Source organism: Bison bison, unplaced genomic scaffold (genome assembly GCF_000754665.1).
Source record: "Bison bison bison isolate TAMUID 2011002044 unplaced genomic scaffold, Bison_UMD1.0 scf7180017864180, whole genome shotgun sequence".
NCBI lineage: Eukaryota > Metazoa > Chordata > Mammalia > Artiodactyla > Bovidae > Bison > Bison bison.
This window is the reverse complement of record NW_011494752.1, coordinates 7,078,417-7,097,752: the sequence shown is the minus strand read 5'-3', so window position 1 is coordinate 7,097,752 and position 19,336 is coordinate 7,078,417. Positions and strand designations below refer to the sequence as shown.

The window sequence follows — 19,336 nt, the reverse complement described above, 5'->3', positions numbered from 1 at the left end:
GAAGCACACTCCCGGAAGTGTGAGCCAACGAAGGCCGGAGGCAGGGGCCACAAGCGGTGATGCTCTCTGTCCTGTCACCTCGATTCATTCGTTGTCCTGCTGCCAACTTGCTCTTCCACTGCTCCTCCCATACCTCCCCTTCCCACCTCCTGCTGGATGGCTCCAGGAACTGAGGACGGGGATCTGAGGGCAGGTGGGACACAGGAGGACCATAAGCTGACTTCATCAAGATCTTACATTCAAGACACAGAGGCATAAGGGAAGTGGTGGGAACACAAAGGTTCTTTATTGATTTGTTTGTTGAGCAGTTTCCCAGGAGGCAACTCAGGCACGTGGGTCAGGGGAAGAGACGCAAAGGCTCCTCAGCATTCTTTTGGGGGTGGAGGTCGTCAGCCAGGGCCAGCAGGTCGGTCACCAGGGCATCCAGCAGCCCACAGACCTGGAATGATGGGCCGAACGTCGTAGGCAAAGCCTTGCTCTGTGGAGAGCACCTGCATAGGGGAGCACCCCACCCCGAGGGGCAGCTGAAGAGGGGAGAGAGCTAAGTGGTAGAGATAAAACTGAAGTTTCGGTACAACTTTTGCTTTTGGAAATAGTTTTGTTTTTTTAAACAGCCTGGGCTGGAATCCTGTACTGCCCCTTGGACATATGGGGACATAAGGTTAAAGGGGCGACTCCAGGGAGGCCCAGGGAGCCGTGCCCATTTAGTCCCTCCGGGTGGCCCAGTTCTACCCTGGCCGCCTGGAGACAACCTTCCTTCCAGTAAGATCACAGATCCATGTACTGAAATGTCTCCAAGTCTGTACCCTCTAGTGAGGCTGTACCATAAAAGCCTCAGCAAGTTGATTCTTAATTCCAAAGAGCTAAGTAAGAGTCTACTCCGTGGGTCCTCAGAGCCCTGTGATTTCTTTCTAGACCCCATGGACCTTCACAAATCTCAGTGATGTTACCAGAAGCAAATGGAGCTTCTGATTAAATGTGATCAAATGCACAATGCAATCCCAGTTACTCAGCTGTCCACCCCAGAAGAAGACAAAGCATTGCCATTAGACTCCTTGACATATCTAACGTGGCTTTGTGGATCTCCCTTCCAAAACCAACGACAGTGACAAAAAGAATGGAACACAACACCTAGTGAATCCCTAAGGAACTATGCTTAAAAACATGTCTTATATGATAAATTCTCTCCAGTGTTTCAAAACCCTTACAGCTGCTGGGAATTCCCTCTATGTGGTGCTCACCCAAGGAAGAGATCTCTCAAGACACACCAAAGATGGAGAAGAAGAGGGAGGAACAGAAGGGAAAGGCTTTTGCTCTGCGCCCCCAGCATCTATTTCCAAAGAGCAGCCAGAATGATCTAAAGCATGAATCAGACCATATTCCTCTATTCAAAACAGTGTATCCTCACAATGGCCTACAAAGCCCCACGTGACCCAGGAGTCTCTCTTGGTGGACTCTCTGCCCTCTCTGCCTCTTCCTGGCCCACTCCCTCTTCTACCCACGGCATTCTCCTAGATGTCCACATGGCCACTCCTCACTTCTCTTCAAGTCTTTGTTCAATGTCACCTTCCAGTGAGGCCCACCTACCCCCACCTGGGCTTTCCCTATCCCCTAGCCCTGGTTGCTCTCTTTTCCCCATAGTGCTCATCACCTAACATGCCACATTTGTTACTTATTCATGAGGTCTGTCTTGAATACTAGAATGCCCTTCACAAGGGCAGCTTTGCTTCCATCACAGATGCAGTAGGCACTTACTGTTTGTGGGATAAACAGAGTGAGCCAGGGAGTGAGGGAGCAGAGGTCGGTATGCAGGGCAGGTATGAGTGACGGGAGGGCTGAGTGCCAGGTTCTTGCCCTCACCTCAGTGTGCAGCCTGTGGGTGTATTTCTCCATGACCAGGGGATCTATGGGTTCCTGAGACGGGATGATGCTGTCAGGGGCAGGCTCGTCCAAGGAAAGCCCGTCCCGACTTAAAGATTTCACCGGCTTCTTGTCATCCTTTGTTTTGTGCTTCTTGCTATTTAAACGGTCCTGCTTGGAGAGACACAGAGATGCCCAGCCTTCAGTAGCTCCCGAGAGAGGTCCAGGACCTTTTCAAGAGCAGCTCTGAGGGGAGCAGGGGCATCATGCTGGAGTGACTGCCCACTTTCCGCAGCCCCTCCTATCCCTTCCCCAGCCCCAACCCCAGGCCCAGAACACATGCTACATGCCTCTTTCCCAGGTGACAGCCTGGGTCCTTTTTTATCTTCTTTGTCTCTGATTCCAAACTGTTTCTTTTCCTGGGATGCCCCTTTCCGGTCCTCCTTTCCCACTTTCCCAGAAGTTACCTTCACTTCTGTGACAGGAGGTGATTTTCGATCTAAGGGAAGTGAATAGAAGACAAATAGCCTGCGGCCTAGCTGACCCCACAGGCAGGAGCTGGGAGAACAAAGGGTCCTGGGGCCGCCGTGTTCAAGCTGTTTGAGAGAATCCCCACCCACGGGAGCAAGGCCCTGGGTCAAGTGCATGACTGTAGGGCATGGGGGAGGGGCCCAGGCTCTAGTCCCAGCTCCACCATTCCACCACGTACAGGATGGCAAGTCATCTCGCCTCTCTGGGACTCCACCTGTAAAACATGGGGCCTGAACTAAGGTGATTGTTAATGTTGTTTCTAGGTCCCAACTGCTGGCAGCAGATAAAAAGCAAGAGGCCTACCCCACGGACCAACCTCACAGAGGTTCCACCAGAAGCGCACAAATGGCGAAAGCACCACTGCCGCGTGGGCAGAGGGATGGGAAAGACTACGCAGAGGTGCACAGTGTCTGACCTTGCTCTTCTGGCATGTCCAGGTAGATGGTCTCCTTCTCAGGCAGGCCCAGCAGAGCCCTCAGCCACAGGGAATGGCTTACCAGGCTGTCAATCAGATCTCGCCACAGCTGCAAACTAGACAGCAAGACATATTGGAAAAAAGCCATCACCGCTCATTTGCCCTTGAATCTGAGAGGCTTGGTCCTTCTCGTCTAAGACACTGGTACCAGGAATTGCTATGGAAATATCATGCCTCTGTCCAGCCAGCATCTTCACTGGCACCTGTGCAAGTGCTGGGATAGGGATCGGGCTTTCCTTGGTGGCAGCCAAGAAAAGGTGGCCTGGGGATAAGGTTAGGTCAGTCTTAACTCCAGCTTGAAACCATTCCCACTCCAGCTTGGATCCATTCCCACTGGAGGGGCTAGACCTGCATAAGATTTGCAGGATGAAGCTCCTGGAAATGTGTTCTGAGGGCCTTGCAGAAGGCCCCCAAGCCTATCCAAGCAAGTTCTAAACAGGCGATGGGAAGGCTGGCAACCAACTGAGGCTTTTTATGGAACAGGCCCTCTTCTCACTGTCCTCTGCCATTTCATCTGGTCACTTATCTGCTCATCGAGAAGAAACAAGGAAAGAAGGGGGAAAAACATCAAGGTGCTTACTCTGATATGACTCCTTCCCAGAGGGTGGCTGGCATAGGGAGAGCAGCTTAAGGGATGCTGTGGCAGCTGCCAGAGCATAAAGGGTCTGCAGAATTTTTCAGCAACCTGACCTCAAAGAGAGCTCAGCCCCCTTAAGTCCTGGGACTGCCTGCCCAGAACCCCTGGCCAGATGCCACAAGGGGAAGGAATGGAAGCAGTTTTCCTGGTGGGGGTACCTACCACATCTGGTACAGGAAGTCAGGGTGCAACGGCCGCGGTTCCTGGCACAGCTCCAGGGCCGCTTTGTTGAGCCTGATTAGGGCGTCTTCTCTCTGGTTCTCCTCAGGGAGTGCCATCACTGCCTGGCAGGTCAGAGGTACCATGGGCAACCGCTCTGCCTGGGATACCAAGGGTTCCTGCATCTTCTACTAACAGGTGTGGCATAGTGAGGGCAGGGGGTCAGGAGGGGATGCAGCCACGGAGAGTCTGCCTGAGTGCCTTCTGTGGGAGCCTGTGCCCTCCCTTGGAAATCTGTACCCCATGAACCCCTTTCCAAGAGTCAGGGAAGGAGCTCCTCCTGCACCACAGTGGCCAAGGCACCCAAGATAAAGAGATGACCAAGATATTGCTTTATCTGGGTCCTCAGAAGATTGTTTCTCTGCCCATGGGGATGGAAGGGGCTGCAGAAGCATGGGCACCTGGCTATGCCAGGGCTGGGAGGCACCTTTCTGAAGTCTTCCAGACAGAGATTCCACTCTGGCAGAGGAAGGCCATCCAGTTCCCAGGGGCTCCTGATGCTCTCCAGATCTGGGCTCCCCTCCACCAGGATCTCCTCCATGATGCTCTTCCGCTGAGAAGGCCTGACCCCTAGCCCGGTCTTCTGGGACCCAACATGATCCTGGGAGTCCTTGACGGCCTCGCTCTCCTGCCGGGGCAGTTGAGGGTCTAACGTTGGGCTCTTAAGGTGTGCAGAAGACTCAATCTTCATTGAGGTCTCCTCCGAGTAGGCTGACGGGGTTGCAGCAGCCTGGGCCCTGGGGCTGAGGTGCCCCTCCTCGCCGGGCCTGGCCTCCTCAGCCTTGAGGGGCAGGATCATGTACTGGCGCCACAGACTGTGCAGATGTTGCACCACCTGGTGCTGGTAATGCAGCTGCAGCAGAGGCAAGGGGGAGCTTGTTGGGGCGGGGGGAGGCTGCGACAGGAGGCACCCAGAGCCTGCGCCAGCCTGCTCTAGCTTCTGGTTCCCTCGAGGAGCGCTAATGGAGGAGGCAGGAGGAGGCCGGCAGGAGCTGCTAGGCTCACAGGGCTCCCCACTCCCCTTTCAGCCTGAACACCTCCAACTTAAGGCTTCTTATGCATTTGGGCTTCCGAGGAAGATAGAGTTTGAATAAGAAGTTTTTGAAGCTCTGTTATCACCTAGCATTCACTTATAGTAGCTAAGTTTTCTTGGGCAAATTACTTAACCTCCCTGGGCCTCAGTTTCTTCCATGTAAAATGAAGATAGAAAAAGTACCCATCTCATAGGACTGCTGTGGAGAAACAGAGTTACTCAAGTTTCTCGGAACAGATCCTGGCACACAAAGGGTTTGCTATTACTTTCTCCCAGGGCAAGCACAAAAATGGGCAGGGGCCAGCGCTGGGCCTGTACCTGAGGATTCCTATGGTGGAACAAGTCCTCCTCAGTGACAGAGGCATCCACAGGTGACTGTGTGCGCTCGGGCGTCAGGATCCCCCTCAGGAGCTCCTGCAGCACGTTCTCCACGACGGTGACTGCTTCATGGGCGGCCAGTTTGCTCTGGGGAAAGGGACATAGCATAAGCAGCAGCTCAGGCTTTCAAAACCCATGCTGCATCCTCAAGGGGAGGCAGAGCCCCAGAACTGTCTGCCTTCCTGTCGACAGAGTTCTTGCCATTGTCTGTCTGTCTGTCTGTCTCTCTCTCACACACACACACACACACACGTACTCTCCTGTTACCAGACTCAAACCCCTCGGTTCTCCCCAAAGATCCTTGTTTCCTGAAAGAGGCTGAAAGGAGGAAGGGTCAGACCCAGAGAAGTTGTTCCTTCACAGGGCCAAGAGGCCACACAGTCAGCATTTCCCCCGATAAGGAGGAAGGGCAAGGTTCAGGGACTGCCTTGTTGAGAGCATGATTTAGCCACATGGTCACTGTTACAGAAAATGGTGGAGGGGCATCTCGTGAGAGAGGCTGGTCCGATAGTCAGCAGTGAAGCAGATGTTACATTTGTAAAAATCACCTTTGTTCACCAGGGGTTGAGCCCAGCTGAAGTAGCTGGCTTGTGTTTGGGGGCCACAATGAATAAAAAAAGCACATCTTTCTGTAGAATCCCAGAGCGCAGCACCAGATGGCCAGGCCGCAAGCCTGATGGGCCAGCACATTCCCACTTCCCACCTCACACTCCCTCCTGGTGCCGGCCCACTAATTAGTGTTCTCTCTGGTTTTGTCTGGTTTTGAAGTCTTGCCAGTTAAATGCACCTCCACTGGGTAGTACCAGACAAGTGTTTACACTTAAGCAAGTACTTCCATTCAGTCTGCATTTTAAGGGCCGGTCTCATTTCTTTCTAATGAAGTAGGGCCACGCATGGTGGAGCTCAAAGCTGCCCCTTCTCTTGCCTGCTCACCTATCATTTACATCACAAACCCCCGAGGAGTGGTTTTGTCTTTTAGGAGTATCTGTTTTTTAAAAGTTCGCCTCTAGGGCTGGAAGTAACAAGATCCCTGCAGGCAGTGCCAGGAAGAACACCATGTTAACTTACGGAGTGTCCACAGGGCTAAGATCTGGCGTCCCTTACCTCCAATAACTTCCTCTCATCCCGAAAAATGTCCTGGGCCAAGGAGACCGCATGGAGGTTGACCTGCAGCAGAGCCCCTCCCAATAGGGTAGGGTGGGTTCCAAATTCCCAACACTCCCTGAAGATTCCAGCATTCAAAGATTTGAAGAAAAAGGTAAAGTTTTTAGTTTTTCCAGGCAGAATTACACCTGAGAGGGACAGAGACAGAGGTTTTTCACCAGGTGGGAGCTGCTGAGCCCCAAGCCTGTGGGTAGAAAGTTAACCAAGCCTTGGTTAGGGTGACCAGCTGTCCCGGCTTGTGAAGAACTGAGGGCGTTCTTGGGATGTGGGACTCTAGCCTCAGACCCAGGTATATGGGCAACTGTTTCTGCCCCTGGTGACTCACTCCTGCGTTCTGCCATTCCCCCAGCTGATGGGAACAGGAGACGGCACACTTCACGGAAGACATGGGGTGGACAGGCGGGAAGAGGGGCTCATGCTTGCAGGGCCTGGGCATGAGCGAGACTTGGGCTGTAGGAGGGGTGAGTGGGCAGCTTCCCCCTGGTACCTTCCCGATTGTTGAAGTAGAACCTCTGCATCCTATTCCTCTTCAGGTCTTGGAAAGAGTCCCACTGTGACCGCCGCCGCCAGTCATACCAAATGGCCACTGTGCCATTATTGACCACGGTCAGTTCTGAAGATGTTTTCTCCCCTTCTAGAGTTTCAAAGGTCAAGCGGACAGCAATTCCAACATGCCTCTGGGGAGAGGGGAGGTCTGAGAGATATCCTGGCCTAGGGTGAACAACTCAGCCTGGTTTGTCAGGACTTCCCTGGGTTTGGCACTGGAAGTCTCCTGCCCTGGGCTTCCAGGGCCTGGCCACTCTCAAACACACAGGCTTCATACACCAAAAGCGGCTGTCTCTGCCATCAACAGTAAGAAGAGGAGATAAAACAGATTTTATATCTGATGAACATCTCTACTCCTTAACATCTGAAGAATAGTTTAAGTGGGCCTTAGGGAACATTACTATGAACTACACTAGTGGAGGTGATGGAATTCCAGCTGAGCTGTTTCAAATCCTAAAAGATGCTGCTGCTTAAATGCTGTACTTGATATGCCAACAAATTCGGAAAACTCAGCAGTGGCCATGGGACTGGAATATGTGTTTTCATTCCAATCCCAAAGAAGGGCAATGCCAAAGAATGTTCAAACTAGTGTACAACTGCATTCATTTCACATGCTAGCAAGGTAATGCTCAAAATCCTTCAAGCCAGGCTTCAGTAGTATGAGAATTTTCAGATGTACAAGTCAGGTTTAGAAAAGGCAGAGGAACCACAGATCAAATTGCTAACATTCTTTGGATCACAGAGAAAGTAAGGGAATTCCAGAAAAACATCTACTTCTGCCTCATTGACTACACAAAAGCCTTTGTGTGGATCACAACAAACTATGGAAAATTCTTTAAAGACATGGGAATACCAGACCACCCCACCTGTCTCCTGAGAAACCTGTATGCAGGTGAAGAAGCAACATTTAGAAATGAACATGGAACAATAGTGGCTGTTAAGTCACTTTAGTGTGTACAACTCTGGGACCTGATGGACTGTGGTTTGCTAGAGTCCTCTGTCCCTGGATGTTCCAGGCAAGAATACTGGAGTGGGTTGCCATTTCCTTCTCCAGGGGATCTTCCCAACCCAGGGGTTGAGCCCATGTCTTTTATGTCTCCTGCATTGGCAGGCGGGTTCTTTACCACTAGTGCCACCTGGGAAGTCCAGACTGGTTCCAAATTGTGAAAAGAGTATGGTAAGGCTATATATTGTCACCCTGCTTATTTAACTTCTGTGCAGAGTACACCATGTGAAATGCTGGGCTGGACGACTCACAAGCTGGAATCAAGATTCCTGGGAGAAATATCAACAACCTCAGATATGCAGATACCACTCTAATGGCAGAAGCAGAAGAGGAACTAAAGAGTCTCTTGATGAGGGTGAAAGAGGAGAGTGAAAAAGCTGGCTCAAAACTCAGCATTCAAAAAACTTTGAGATCATGGCATCTGTTTCCATCACTTCATGGCAAACAGAAGGGGGAAAAGTGGAAACAGTGACAGATTTTATTTTCTTGGGCTTCAAAATCACTGTGGACAGTGACCACAGCCATGAAATTAAGACACTTGCTCCTTGGAAGAAAAGCTATGATAAAACTAGACAGTGTATTAAAAAGCAGAGACATCACTTTGCTGACAAAGGTCTGTCTAGTCAAATCTATGGTTTTTACAGTATTGTTTTTACAGTAGTCATGTATGAATGTGAGAGTTGGACCATAAAGAAGGCTGAGCATCAAAGAATTGATGCTTTTGAACTGTGGTGCCGGAGAAGATTCTTGAGAGTCCCTTGGACTACAAGGACTTCCAACCAGTCAATCCTAAAGGAAATCAACCCTGAAATTCATTGGAGCTGAAGCTCCAATACTTTGGCCACCTGATGCAAAGAGCTGACTCAAAAGACCTGATGCAAAAGACCCTGATGCTGGGAAAGTTTGAAGGCAGGAGGAGAAGGGGATGACAGAGGATGAGATGGTTGGATGGCATCACCGACTCAATGGACATGAATCTGAGCAAACTCCAGGAGATAGTGAAGGGCAGGGAAGCCTGGAGTGCCGCAGTCCATGGGGTCGCACACAACTTAGTGACTGAACAACAAGTAATAACAAAGCCATTCTTGTCTGAGAAGGTTTGCTTATTTACATGTTTGGGGACTAGGTACAAACTGGGCGGCTTGTGACATTCTCTTTTCAGACTTGTGACCTTATTCTGGCTCAAGTTAATGTTGCTGTTAACATTTTCAAACATATGCTAAAGGCGAGATCAGATAAAAACGCGAATAGGAGAATGTTCAGGCTCCTTGTGACTGCCACAGTCACCCTGAGACTGCCTCACGAGGGAGGCCCTTCCAGCAGGTGGGTGAGGGTGAAGGTGGTTTTACCTTGTCCTCTGAATTACTGCTTCGGATCCAGCAGGCTGGCTTCCCACAGAACAGCAGAGAAGGGCCAAGAACAGGCATAGGAACCACATCAGGGTAATTGGCCAATAAGTCTCTGTAAGACAATCCAATGATGTATATTTCCTAAGCCTGCCAGTCTTGCCACATGGAGCCCATGGAGATGGCTGCCAGAAAATGTGGCAATGTGCCCGGCTCTGCCCTCCAGTGGAGCATCATCAGCTCCATCCTGCTCCATTCCTGAAATGGGAGGTTCTTGGACATAAAAAGAGACTCTTCATGCAGAGGCACACAGCATTAGGGGAGTCTGGAGGGGCCCTACTTATGAGCAAAGGAATGTCCAGGAAAACCCCCTCGGGAGCTGGTTGTTGGAAGAGAAGAGACGGCAGTAGCACAGTGAGCACAGGTGCCCCTTCGAAGGGGCTAGAGGAGGGGGTGACAGCCACGAGCAAGAGGCTGGGGTGGAGGCACTCAGATTCCAGGGAGGGAAGCCTGCCCTAGGATACTTGCAGGCGCTGAGGAAGCAACGCTCTCCAACTGCTCTCCCTCAGGCCCAGGGCCCAACTCACAAGTGCACTGTGTCCTCAGAGGAGCTTTCCAAGCTCCTTTCAAACACTGAATAGTCTTCCACCGTAACACTGGAGAAAGGCCGCCCTTTGCCCACCACCTCCAGGCCATCAATGTCCTCAGAGAGACAGAGAAAGCAAAGGTTATTTGACTGAAGACAGGCCCCACCCTGAAGGGCTTCAGACTAGGCACAGAGGCCTTACCAACCTGCTGGCTAAAATTCAGCTCTGCCATGATGCTCTGCAGCTCCTTGCGCCGGCAGGTCAGAAACAGACTCCGATCCCAGGTGTAGCGGTACCATGCGTCCTTCTGGGCTGGCAACCCTAGAGCAGGGTCCAAGAACCCTAAGCACAGGCTGCTGCCATGTCCCCTCCCTACCCATGTTCAAGGGTTCTCAGAGTACCCATTCCGGCACCGTTGCTGGGAGAGCTGAAAACACAGCTTCCTCCTCCAGGCCCCACACCCACTGCCTCAGCAGCCCTTCACAGGACTCCAGCAAAACCAGCTTCCAGACCGTCAAATTTTTGGATTATGATAAAAATAACAATAGCAGCTACCTTTTATTGTGTTTAACAATGAGTCAGAACCTCTTAAAACACACCATGTCTCATTTAACCGTCTCACAACCCCATGAGTATTTTACAGATGGGTAGCTGAGGACCAGAGAGGTTAAGTAACTCACTGGTGTTCACAAACTCAGCACAGCTGGGACCTGAACCCAGGCGGTCTGGCAGCCTTTAAAGCAGTGCTGCCCATTAAAAATACGATGCAAACAACAAATGCAAGCCATGAATATGTAATCAAAATTTTCCAGATGCCACATTTAAACAGGTAAAAATAAACAGTAATATATTTAACTCAGTATATTAAAAATATTATCATTTCAACATGTAATCAATATGAACATGTAATCAATATGAAAATTATTAATAAAATCTATTTTTTCAAACTGATCTTCAAAACCCAGTGTGTGGTTTACACTTACGGCACATCTCAGCTCAGCCCGGCCACATTCCAGGTGCTCAGCAGAGGAGGCTCAGCGCAGTTAAGGACGGTGACGCCCTAGAGCTGGGCCCCTCCCACCACTGCTCCCGTGGTCTTACTGGAGGGGACTGGACCACCACACCAGAACCCTGATCTCTTACCCCCAAGGCCAGTCTCCTTTACATCCCACTCCTCACCCATCTCTGCCTGGATGGACCAGGGCTTCTTGATCTGAGTGATTGGCTCCACAAGGCCATGCTGAGTTTTTGTCTTTGTCATTACCAGACCCGTCATTTCGTCTCCCACGTATTCCAGTCGACTCCAGAACCCACTGGTCAACTTGCAGCCCTGTCAATGGAGGATAGATGTGTCAGACTACCCGAGCACCTTTGAGAGAGGCGGGTGGGAGGCCTGGGAGACAAGAGCTCTACAGACCACAGATGCCTCTGTGGGATCCATGCTGCCCTGCGAACAGGGGAGAAGCACAACTTTCTTATTTGCAGGCTGCTGTGTTATATGTTTACCTGGCCCCAGAGAGGGCAAGTTGGTCCAGGCACTGAGATACCAGAGCACATCATGGTGCCCTGGGGCGACTGAAAGCTGGAGCCTCAGGTTTTAGGAGACAAAACAAGACAAAGACTATTCTAATAACGTGGTACCTGTGATATCTTTCTCCTCAAACTAACAGGGGCCACCACAGGCCAAATTATTTATCTGGCCAGTCCCTGAATGACAAGTAATAGAACTGGTAATAGAATTTAGTAAAGACCTTGAGGGTTTAACAAAGCTGTGTACTGGATAGATTTTTTTTTTTGTCCCCAGCTGTCCAGACCCCTCCCACAGGGTGCACTGTCCTTACCTTCCCATCAGACCGTGTTGACAGCATTCGGTCAAGGAGCTCCCGCTCCTCCTGGATCTGTCTGTAGGTCTCTCCTGTGTGCATCAGCAGCTCGCTGACTGGCTTCTTCAGCCGTTCTAAAGAGAACCAAGAATGCAATCCCACCACCAAATCCAAACAAGTAGGGGCCCGAGCTCTCTGAACTGATCAGCTCCAGTCATTGGGCTGATTTCATGACCCGCTAAGTACAAGAAGCACTTGGGAGCACTCAGCACAAAAGCGACCAGCCTGAATCCAGGCTCTGCGGGTGAAGGGGGAGAAAAATCACAGCAGCAGAGCCTCAGTGCCAAGGCCAGGCAGGCGTCCTCTCCGCTCTGCTCACCGCTGAGAGCTTCCTGCTGCTTCTTCCGAAGGGCTACGTTGCGCTGCCAGTTTTTCAGAAAGTTGTGCTGCAGAGGCGGGACCCAGGGAGGATGTGCCTTCTCTTCTTTGGGGGCTTCCTGCTTTGGCTCTTCTTTAGTTGAGATGAGGGTCATCAGACAGGGTGGGGTGTGTATCAGCTCAGCCAGCTGAAAAGAGCAATGTGAGTGTGGAGGGCCGGGGATGGTGTGGCAGTGGGGCTGAGCAGACTTCTCCAGGCCTAAATCCCTGCTGTCCTCCCTTTCTGCCGAGTCCCTCCTCTCCAGGACCACAAGGTAGCAAGTGACAGAAAGCAAAGCACAGAACCAGGGGCGCTGGCAGTCCCCTCTGCCCCAGAACGGGAAGACTGGCCAACGTCCTTCACTGCGCCTGTCCTCCCAGCTGTTGACACCCTCACCTGCTGCATGATGGCGCCATTTTTATTGGACCCCAGGCCTTTTAACACCTGAGAGATCCTCTGCCTGGAGCCAGGAAACTGAGGGAACTGAGAGACAGAAGCGCTGCATGACGAGAAAGTTGGGAAGACAGACAGTCTCTCCATGTGGCCCTGGGAGCTATGGGGAGCTACCTTCCTCCACCAAGTGGATGGAGGAGGGGAAATAAAGCTGGGATACAGACAGCAGTGGCGGAGGGGGTGGGCTCAGTCTGATGAGAGGCAGACACACTCTCGCCTTTGGGTTCCTCCAGGCTCTTGTCTCCTTATAGTGAATTCCTCACTTCTGCTGAAGCTAGCTTACGTAGGCTTCACTATTTGGGGGGAAGGGTCACTTATCACCTCAAATTCTGTAACCCCAGTCCTCTGGACTCTGCCAGGTGGTAAGACTGCAATGACCTCAGTGATTTCTCTCCTTCAGGCAGCTCTGTACAAACAAACCTGCGTGTTCCCTCGAGCAACTGCAATTCTCTTAAAGTCCTGGAGACTCCCCAGGATGTGGTGGGACAGGATCTGATCACTGCCATGGAAGATGTCACCTGGTCCTGGAAGCAAAAAGAAGAGGCAGGAAGGCAAGCTATAGCCAGCTGGTACTGACAGGGCCCCACATTCTCTCCAGGATGACTCATGAACTTTGATGCCCGTGCACACCAGAGTAGTCCAGGGGCTTTGTGGCTGCATCTGGAGTAGCAGGATGTGCTACTAAGTGTGAGACCTTCCTATGATCCTTAGGTTTGGGTTTACGGATGATAAATCTCTGGGTAATTACATGTTTATCTTCTGTTTCAGTAAGGCGAGGAAGATGTTGCTAAAAAGAAATAAGACAGAGATTTCACATGAGATCAAAAGGAGGGAAAAAGCCACCCTTCTCCTCTATCCTAATTCTTGGTGGAATTCCTGAAGGCAGACAGATCTGTTTCTCTAGATCTGTCCATACATTCTGTTGAGGAAATGCCTTTGTAACAGCTATGAGACTTATTAACATCCTGGGAAAAAATAAAAACATCTCATGCCTCCAGATAGTTCAGGTGAGAAGTGGCTCACTTTCCCAGGAAAAGGAGGGGGTTACCCTTATCTGTAACTCATTTTCCCTTCTGTGAAATGGGGATGGTATCACTCGCCTCTATGGGAAGCACATGCCTTCATTCTTTCATTTCTCTGCGGTTCTATACGAATCTTAGAAATGTTAATAGGACATAGCAAATTCCGTCGGATGCAAAAGCGAACAGATTCGTGTTTGATGGATTCTTCCATGGAATCAGACACTCCCTCTAAGTAGGGAGGCAGGGGACAGGCAATGCACATGGTTGAAGTTCTAGACCACCCAGGTGGCAAGGAGAGGTTCCTGCAGCAAAGGATCCCTGGACTTCATCCTTACCTTCCTCAAGTCTTCCTTCTTAATGGCTAAGGCAAGAATGTCATCTCCTTGTAGCACATTGCTAACAGGTTCAGGTTCTTCCTGAATTGGGGGTGTGGGCTGTTCAGGTACCTTTGCCCGCTTCTTTTCTGAAGAGGAGCAGAGAGTTCAAGTGTTTAAAAATAGATATTTTTATATTCCATGGTGGGGGGGGGGCGGGCAAAGCTGGACACCTGGATGGACAGCAGAGGCTGCCAAGGTGACCTGGGCAGCACTTTGCTGGGGCGACAGGAGTTCTCTCTTATAGGTGCACGCCCACCCCCCGAACGGTGGCTGAGGCTTTGTAGCTGAAACTGAGGTCAAGCTGTGCTACTTATAGCTGGACAACCTGGGGCACATCATTTGGTCTCAGTCTTCTTTTGTAAAAAGAGGAAACTTGAACTAAATAAGTGGTTCCCAAATGTTAGTTAAATGTCTACCTCAGAATCTCTTGGGAAGTTTTACAAATACAGCTTCCTGGCTCCTGACTCCCTAGGTGACTCTGATGCAGTGCTGTGGGACAACTAGACACTTTCTCAGTCTCCTCCCTCCAGTGATGGTACTGTCCATTCTTCTGGGTGAAGGCACTAGGTTTCCTAAGACACTGATAAAAATTTGGATGCTCTGGAAAAAGCAGAACATTCACCACTGGCCATTCATGTCACACTCTTCCATGTAATAAATACTGTTTAAACATCTTCTACATGCAAGAGAGTTCCAGAAAAAAATCTACTTTTGCTTTATTGACTACGCCAAAGCCTTTGACTATGTGGATCACAACAAACTGTAGAAAATTCTTTTAAAGAGATGGGAATACCAGACCACCTGACCTGCCTTCTGAGAAATCTGTAGGCAGGTCAAGAAGCAAGTTAGAACTGGACATGGAACAACAGACTGGTTCCAAATTGGGAAAGGAGTACGTCAAGGCTGTATATTGTCACCCTGCTTATTTAACTTATACGCAGAATACATCATGTGAAATGCCAGGCTGAAGCACAAGCTGGAATCAAGATTGTTGGGAGAAATATCAATAACCTCAGATATGCAGATGACACCACCCTTATGGCAGAAAGCGAAGAAGAACTGAAGAGCTTCTTGATGAAAGTGAAAGAGGAGAGTGAAAAAGTTGGCTTAAAAATTCAACATTCAGAAATCTAAGATCATGCATCCAGTCCCATCACTTCATGGCAAATAGATGGGGAAACAATGGAAACAGAGGCTTTATTTTTGGGGGCTCCAAAATCACTGCAGATGTTGACTGCATCTGAGTGATTAAAAGATACTTGCTCCTTGGAAGAAAAGCTATGACCAACCTAGACAGCATATTAAAAAGCAGAGACATTGCTTTACCAACAAAGATCCATCAAAGCTATGGTTTTTCCAGTAGTCATGTATGGATGTGAAAGCTGGACTATAAAGAAAGCTGAGTGCCGAATAAGTGATGCTTTTGAACTGTGGTGTTGGGGAGACTCTTAAGAGTCCCTTGGACTGTGAGGAGATCCAACCAGTCAATCCTAAAGGAAATCAGTCCTGAATATTCACTGGAAGGACTAATGCTGAAACTAAAGCTCCAATATTTTGGCCACCTGATGTGAAGAACCGACTTATTTGAAAAGACCCTGATGCTGGGGAAAGATTGAAAGCAGGAGGAGAAGGGGACAACAGAGGATGAGATGGTTGGATGGCATCACCAACGCGATGGACATGAGTTTGAGTAGGCTCGGGAGTTGGTGATGGACAGGGAGGCCTGGCGTACTATAGTCGATGGGGTCGCAAAGAGTAGGACATGACTGAGCGACTGAACTGAACTGATATGCCCGCCACTGTGCTAGGCTTTGGGGATATGAGGCAAAGTCTTAAGCTTCAAAGAGCACATGCCTATGGGAGGCAAGACTGTCAAACAGACTCAACTAGGGTGACTGTGGGAGCATCTGGGGGCCTCAATCCAGTGTGTGGAGTGGTCATGCAGGGCTTCCTAAGGAGGTAATTAACTGAGAGCTGAAGGATGATGAGAGATAAGGGAAAGGAAGTGGAGGATAGGAATTCCTCCTAGAGGCCTAGAGGCAAGAAAGGATAGAGCACATGTCTGAAATGCAAAGCATGTGTTTTTAAATAGCTAGAGTGCAGTGAGGTGGGAAGTAGGAAGCAGTACTGGGACAGAAAAGTAGGAGCCATATCACAAAGAACTTAGTGAGCCACGCAAAGGGCTTCAGTTTGTACCCTGTGGGCCACAGGATGGCAAGGAATGGATTAGTGGGTACAAGAATGAGCACAAGATCACTCAGGAGTCCACTGCAGAGGTGAAGTGATTAGGATACAGTTCATGGCCCAGGAAGAAAGTGGAGTGATCTGAGCCTGTATCTCTCATGCGCCAGAGCACAGGACTGAGAACACGTGGCACAGAAGCAAGTTACTCCTCAGTGAGGACACACTCCCTGCCTTCCTTCTACAGAGGTGGCTTAACAGTTTCAAATGTTTTAACTTTTTTCTGGCTGGTATCCTCTTGTGTGCTGTCCTCTGGTTCAGAAAGTTTTGAAATAAGGCCCTACAATCAAGAGAAAAACCTAAAGCACTGCCTTTAAGGACTTTAAAACACAACGTGGTTTTGTCCACTGTTTCTCACAGTATTCGAATTTTTAAGAAGCAGTGTCATTAAAACATCAAGGTAGGTGTTTTGGTTACCAGAATCAAACTAGTTTTTAGAAATTGCCCAAATACTCAGCGACCATAAAAACCCAAGCCAGAATCAATTGAAATATACTAATAACTCTGAACTTTGCATATTGGCCAGAGTCCATCTCTGCAGCAATGGGGTCAGTAGAAACTCAGGAGCACCCACCAGCCAAGCCACATGGACCTGCACACACAGACACACAAGGGGCTGAGCGGCTTGGCCGCAGGTTCTGGTCCCGCCCCCAGCAGATGTGGAGCTCCTTCCACCTCTGTGGAAGGAAGGCCTGGAGTGTGCCATCTCTCCTTCACCTCTCCCTTCTGCACAAAGCATTGGTGATAGCCCAAGAGAATTGGTACCAGCTTGAGATCTGCTTTTATAGATATTTTGGTATTATTTATATTCTCCAGAAAATTTGCTTCCTCTATCACTCCGGCTAGTTCTACATCTTCTCAAGAGATTAAGCATGTCCAGATAGGTGTTTTTCTCATTGTTCAGTTCAGTTCAGTTTCTCAGTCGTGTCAAACTCTTTGCAACCCCTGGCATGCACAGCATGCCAGGCCTCCCTGTCCATCACCAACTCCCGAAGTCCACCCAAACCCATCTCCATTGAGTCGGTGATGCCATCCAGCCATCTCATCCTCTGTCATCCCCTTCTCCTCCTGCCCTCAATCTTTCCCAGCATCAGGGTCTTTTCCAATGAGTAAACTCTTCGCATGAGGTGGCCAAAGTATTGAAGTTTTAGCTTCAACATTAGTCCTTCCAATGAACACTCAGGACTAATCTCCTTTAGGATGGACTAGTTGGATCTCCTTGCAGTCCAAGGGACTCTCAAGAGTCTTCTCCAACACCACAGTTCAAAAGTATCAGTTCTTCGGCGCTCAGCTTTCTTTATAGTCCAACTCTCACATCCATACACTGGAAAAACCATAGCCTTGACTAGACGGACCTTTGTTGACAAAGTAATGTCTCTGCTTTTTAATATGCTCTCTAGGTTGGTCATAACTTTCCTTCCAAAGAATAAGCGTCTTTTTTTTACTGATGGGTTTATAACTACCATGTACCAATTTATAAACTTTCAACATTGCTAAAGATTTTTGAAGTACAGTATATGCTGCGCTACTGCAGTCAGGGAATGGTGTGTTCTAGTTAATATTCATAGAAATATACATTTACATGTATACATTTTAAACTTCAATTCACCCTAGAGAATATGCATATATACCAAGTACCTTCTATGTACTATAAATTACAGAGAAGATGGTATTAAATGGTCAAGATATGGCTCCTTCTCTTGAGAAACTGGAAGCAGCAGCAGACAATCACAATGCAAGAGCCTAAATTGGTGAGACAAACAATAGCTTTGGTTACGCAGCCAAGAAGGAACAGGTGGATGTAGAGGGTAAAGTTAGGACTCTAAGGAAAGTTTCAGAAGAGCAGCTACAGGGGTCAGAGGCAGCTTCACAGGTTAAGTTAGACCTTGAAGGATCAGAAGTCTTTGCAGACGCAGAGCAGCAGAGCTATTTCTGCTTAAGAGCAAAGGTGGAGGGGGGCTGAGGGTGGCATATGTGAGGCATGGTGACATAGAAGGCCTGGGGATGGGGTGCGGGTGACCTTGGGGATAAAAGGGACACCAGGGCAGCACGCCTCTGTAAACTAAGTCTGAAGCATCTGACCGTTCTCTGTCAGCAAGGAGGAGGTTTGGTTCGGAAGAGCGAGTTGATGAGAGCAGCACTTCAGAGACTCATTCGGTGAGGGTTAGCCAGGAAGACAGGAGACACAGAGACAAGGCACAGAGACCAGGCAGGAAGGGCAGTCCTGTGCGGGTCATGTCAGGACCTGAAATGAGGTTTCCACGGGGTTGAAGTATGTCTCCTACTGAACCTGTGGAGGCCCAGCTGTTTCCAGTTCTTTGGTCCAGAACCCCAAGCTGATTGGGGGCTTCTGATAAAACACACAGCTGGCACTTCACCCGTGTCCTGACAGCTGTGAGAGGGTTAGAGACCAGCCCCCTTGTACAGGGAAGTCAGGTGACACCTCCTCAGCTGGAGCTAGCCCAGGCAGAGGGAAGCAAGGTTCTCAGGTGGGTAGGAGGTACAAGGCTGGGAGAGGGGAAGGAGGGAGCTATGGAGGGAAAAGAAACCTGGACTCTCAGTTTTTCTGCTTCCTGTTTCATCTAAATGCTATTCTGTATTAGTGTTGATTCAGGTCTTTGGGAAATTCTGACCTCACGGTTGCACTGGAGGAACCAAGGGAGGGGCTGTCCGTACCAGGCTGAGCTTTAATTGATGGTGGAGAGGCATCTGGGAGTCTGGGAGATTTCCCAGTTTCCTAGCAACAAGAGCAAGGAGAAACCTAGAAGTCAAAAGGGCTCAGGTCCCTAAACAGGTTTTGCTTGCCTTTTTGCTATAATTCAGAGATTGTGGGGAAACATAACCAAAGATTGCAGTTGGTGATTAACTTTATTATATTGGAAGGGGTAGGAGGGAGTATGGCCCAACTACATTAGAGGCTTTCCCTCAGGTATATAGAAGGAAAAAGTTACCTTACATGCTTTTTTTCTTTCCTCACCTTAATGCATGTTCTTAAATCAAGGTCTGGCCACAGGACTGGAAAAGGTCAGTTTTCATTCCAGTCCCAAAGAATGCTCAAACTACCACACAATTGCACTCATCTCACATGCTAGTAAAGTAATGCTCAAAATTCTCCAAGCCAGGCTTCAGCAATACGTGACCCTTGAACTTCCAGATGTTCAAGCTGGTTTTAGAAAAGGCAGAGGAACCAGAGATCAAATTGCCAACATCTGCTGGATCA

General features: G+C 49.5%; 1 protein-coding gene across 2 annotated transcripts in view; it reads right to left on the bottom strand.

The window, feature by feature from the left end:
* Positions 1–54: 54 nt before the first annotated feature.
* MYCBPAP (MYCBP associated protein) overlaps positions 55–19,336 on the bottom strand; it is a 23,101-nt gene continuing 3,819 nt past the window's right edge. Inside the window, exons 2-20 of one of the 2 annotated variants that reach the window (XM_010842799.1) lie at positions 13,834–13,961; positions 13,107–13,263; positions 12,897–13,000; positions 11,985–12,171; positions 11,624–11,739; positions 10,962–11,112; positions 9,988–10,103; positions 9,783–9,898; positions 9,199–9,310; positions 6,785–6,974; positions 6,238–6,425; positions 5,074–5,220; positions 4,150–4,575; positions 3,666–3,787; positions 2,807–2,922; positions 2,570–2,605; positions 2,211–2,359; positions 1,861–2,031; positions 55–439 (exon numbers count right to left, since the gene is read on the bottom strand). In XM_010842799.1, coding sequence (XP_010841101.1) covers positions 338–439; positions 1,861–2,031; positions 2,211–2,359; positions 2,570–2,605; positions 2,807–2,922; positions 3,666–3,787; positions 4,150–4,575; positions 5,074–5,220; positions 6,238–6,425; positions 6,785–6,974; positions 9,199–9,310; positions 9,783–9,898; positions 9,988–10,103; positions 10,962–11,112; positions 11,624–11,739; positions 11,985–12,171; positions 12,897–13,000; positions 13,107–13,263; positions 13,834–13,961 — 2,834 coding nt within the window. In that variant the 3' untranslated portion in view covers positions 55–337. The remainder of the gene's footprint in view (positions 440–1,860; positions 2,032–2,210; positions 2,360–2,569; positions 2,606–2,806; positions 2,923–3,665; positions 3,788–4,149; positions 4,576–5,073; positions 5,221–6,237; positions 6,426–6,784; positions 6,975–9,198; positions 9,311–9,782; positions 9,899–9,987; positions 10,104–10,961; positions 11,113–11,623; positions 11,740–11,984; positions 12,172–12,896; positions 13,001–13,106; positions 13,264–13,833; positions 13,962–19,336) is intronic. The other variant, XM_010842800.1, reaches the window with a different exon arrangement.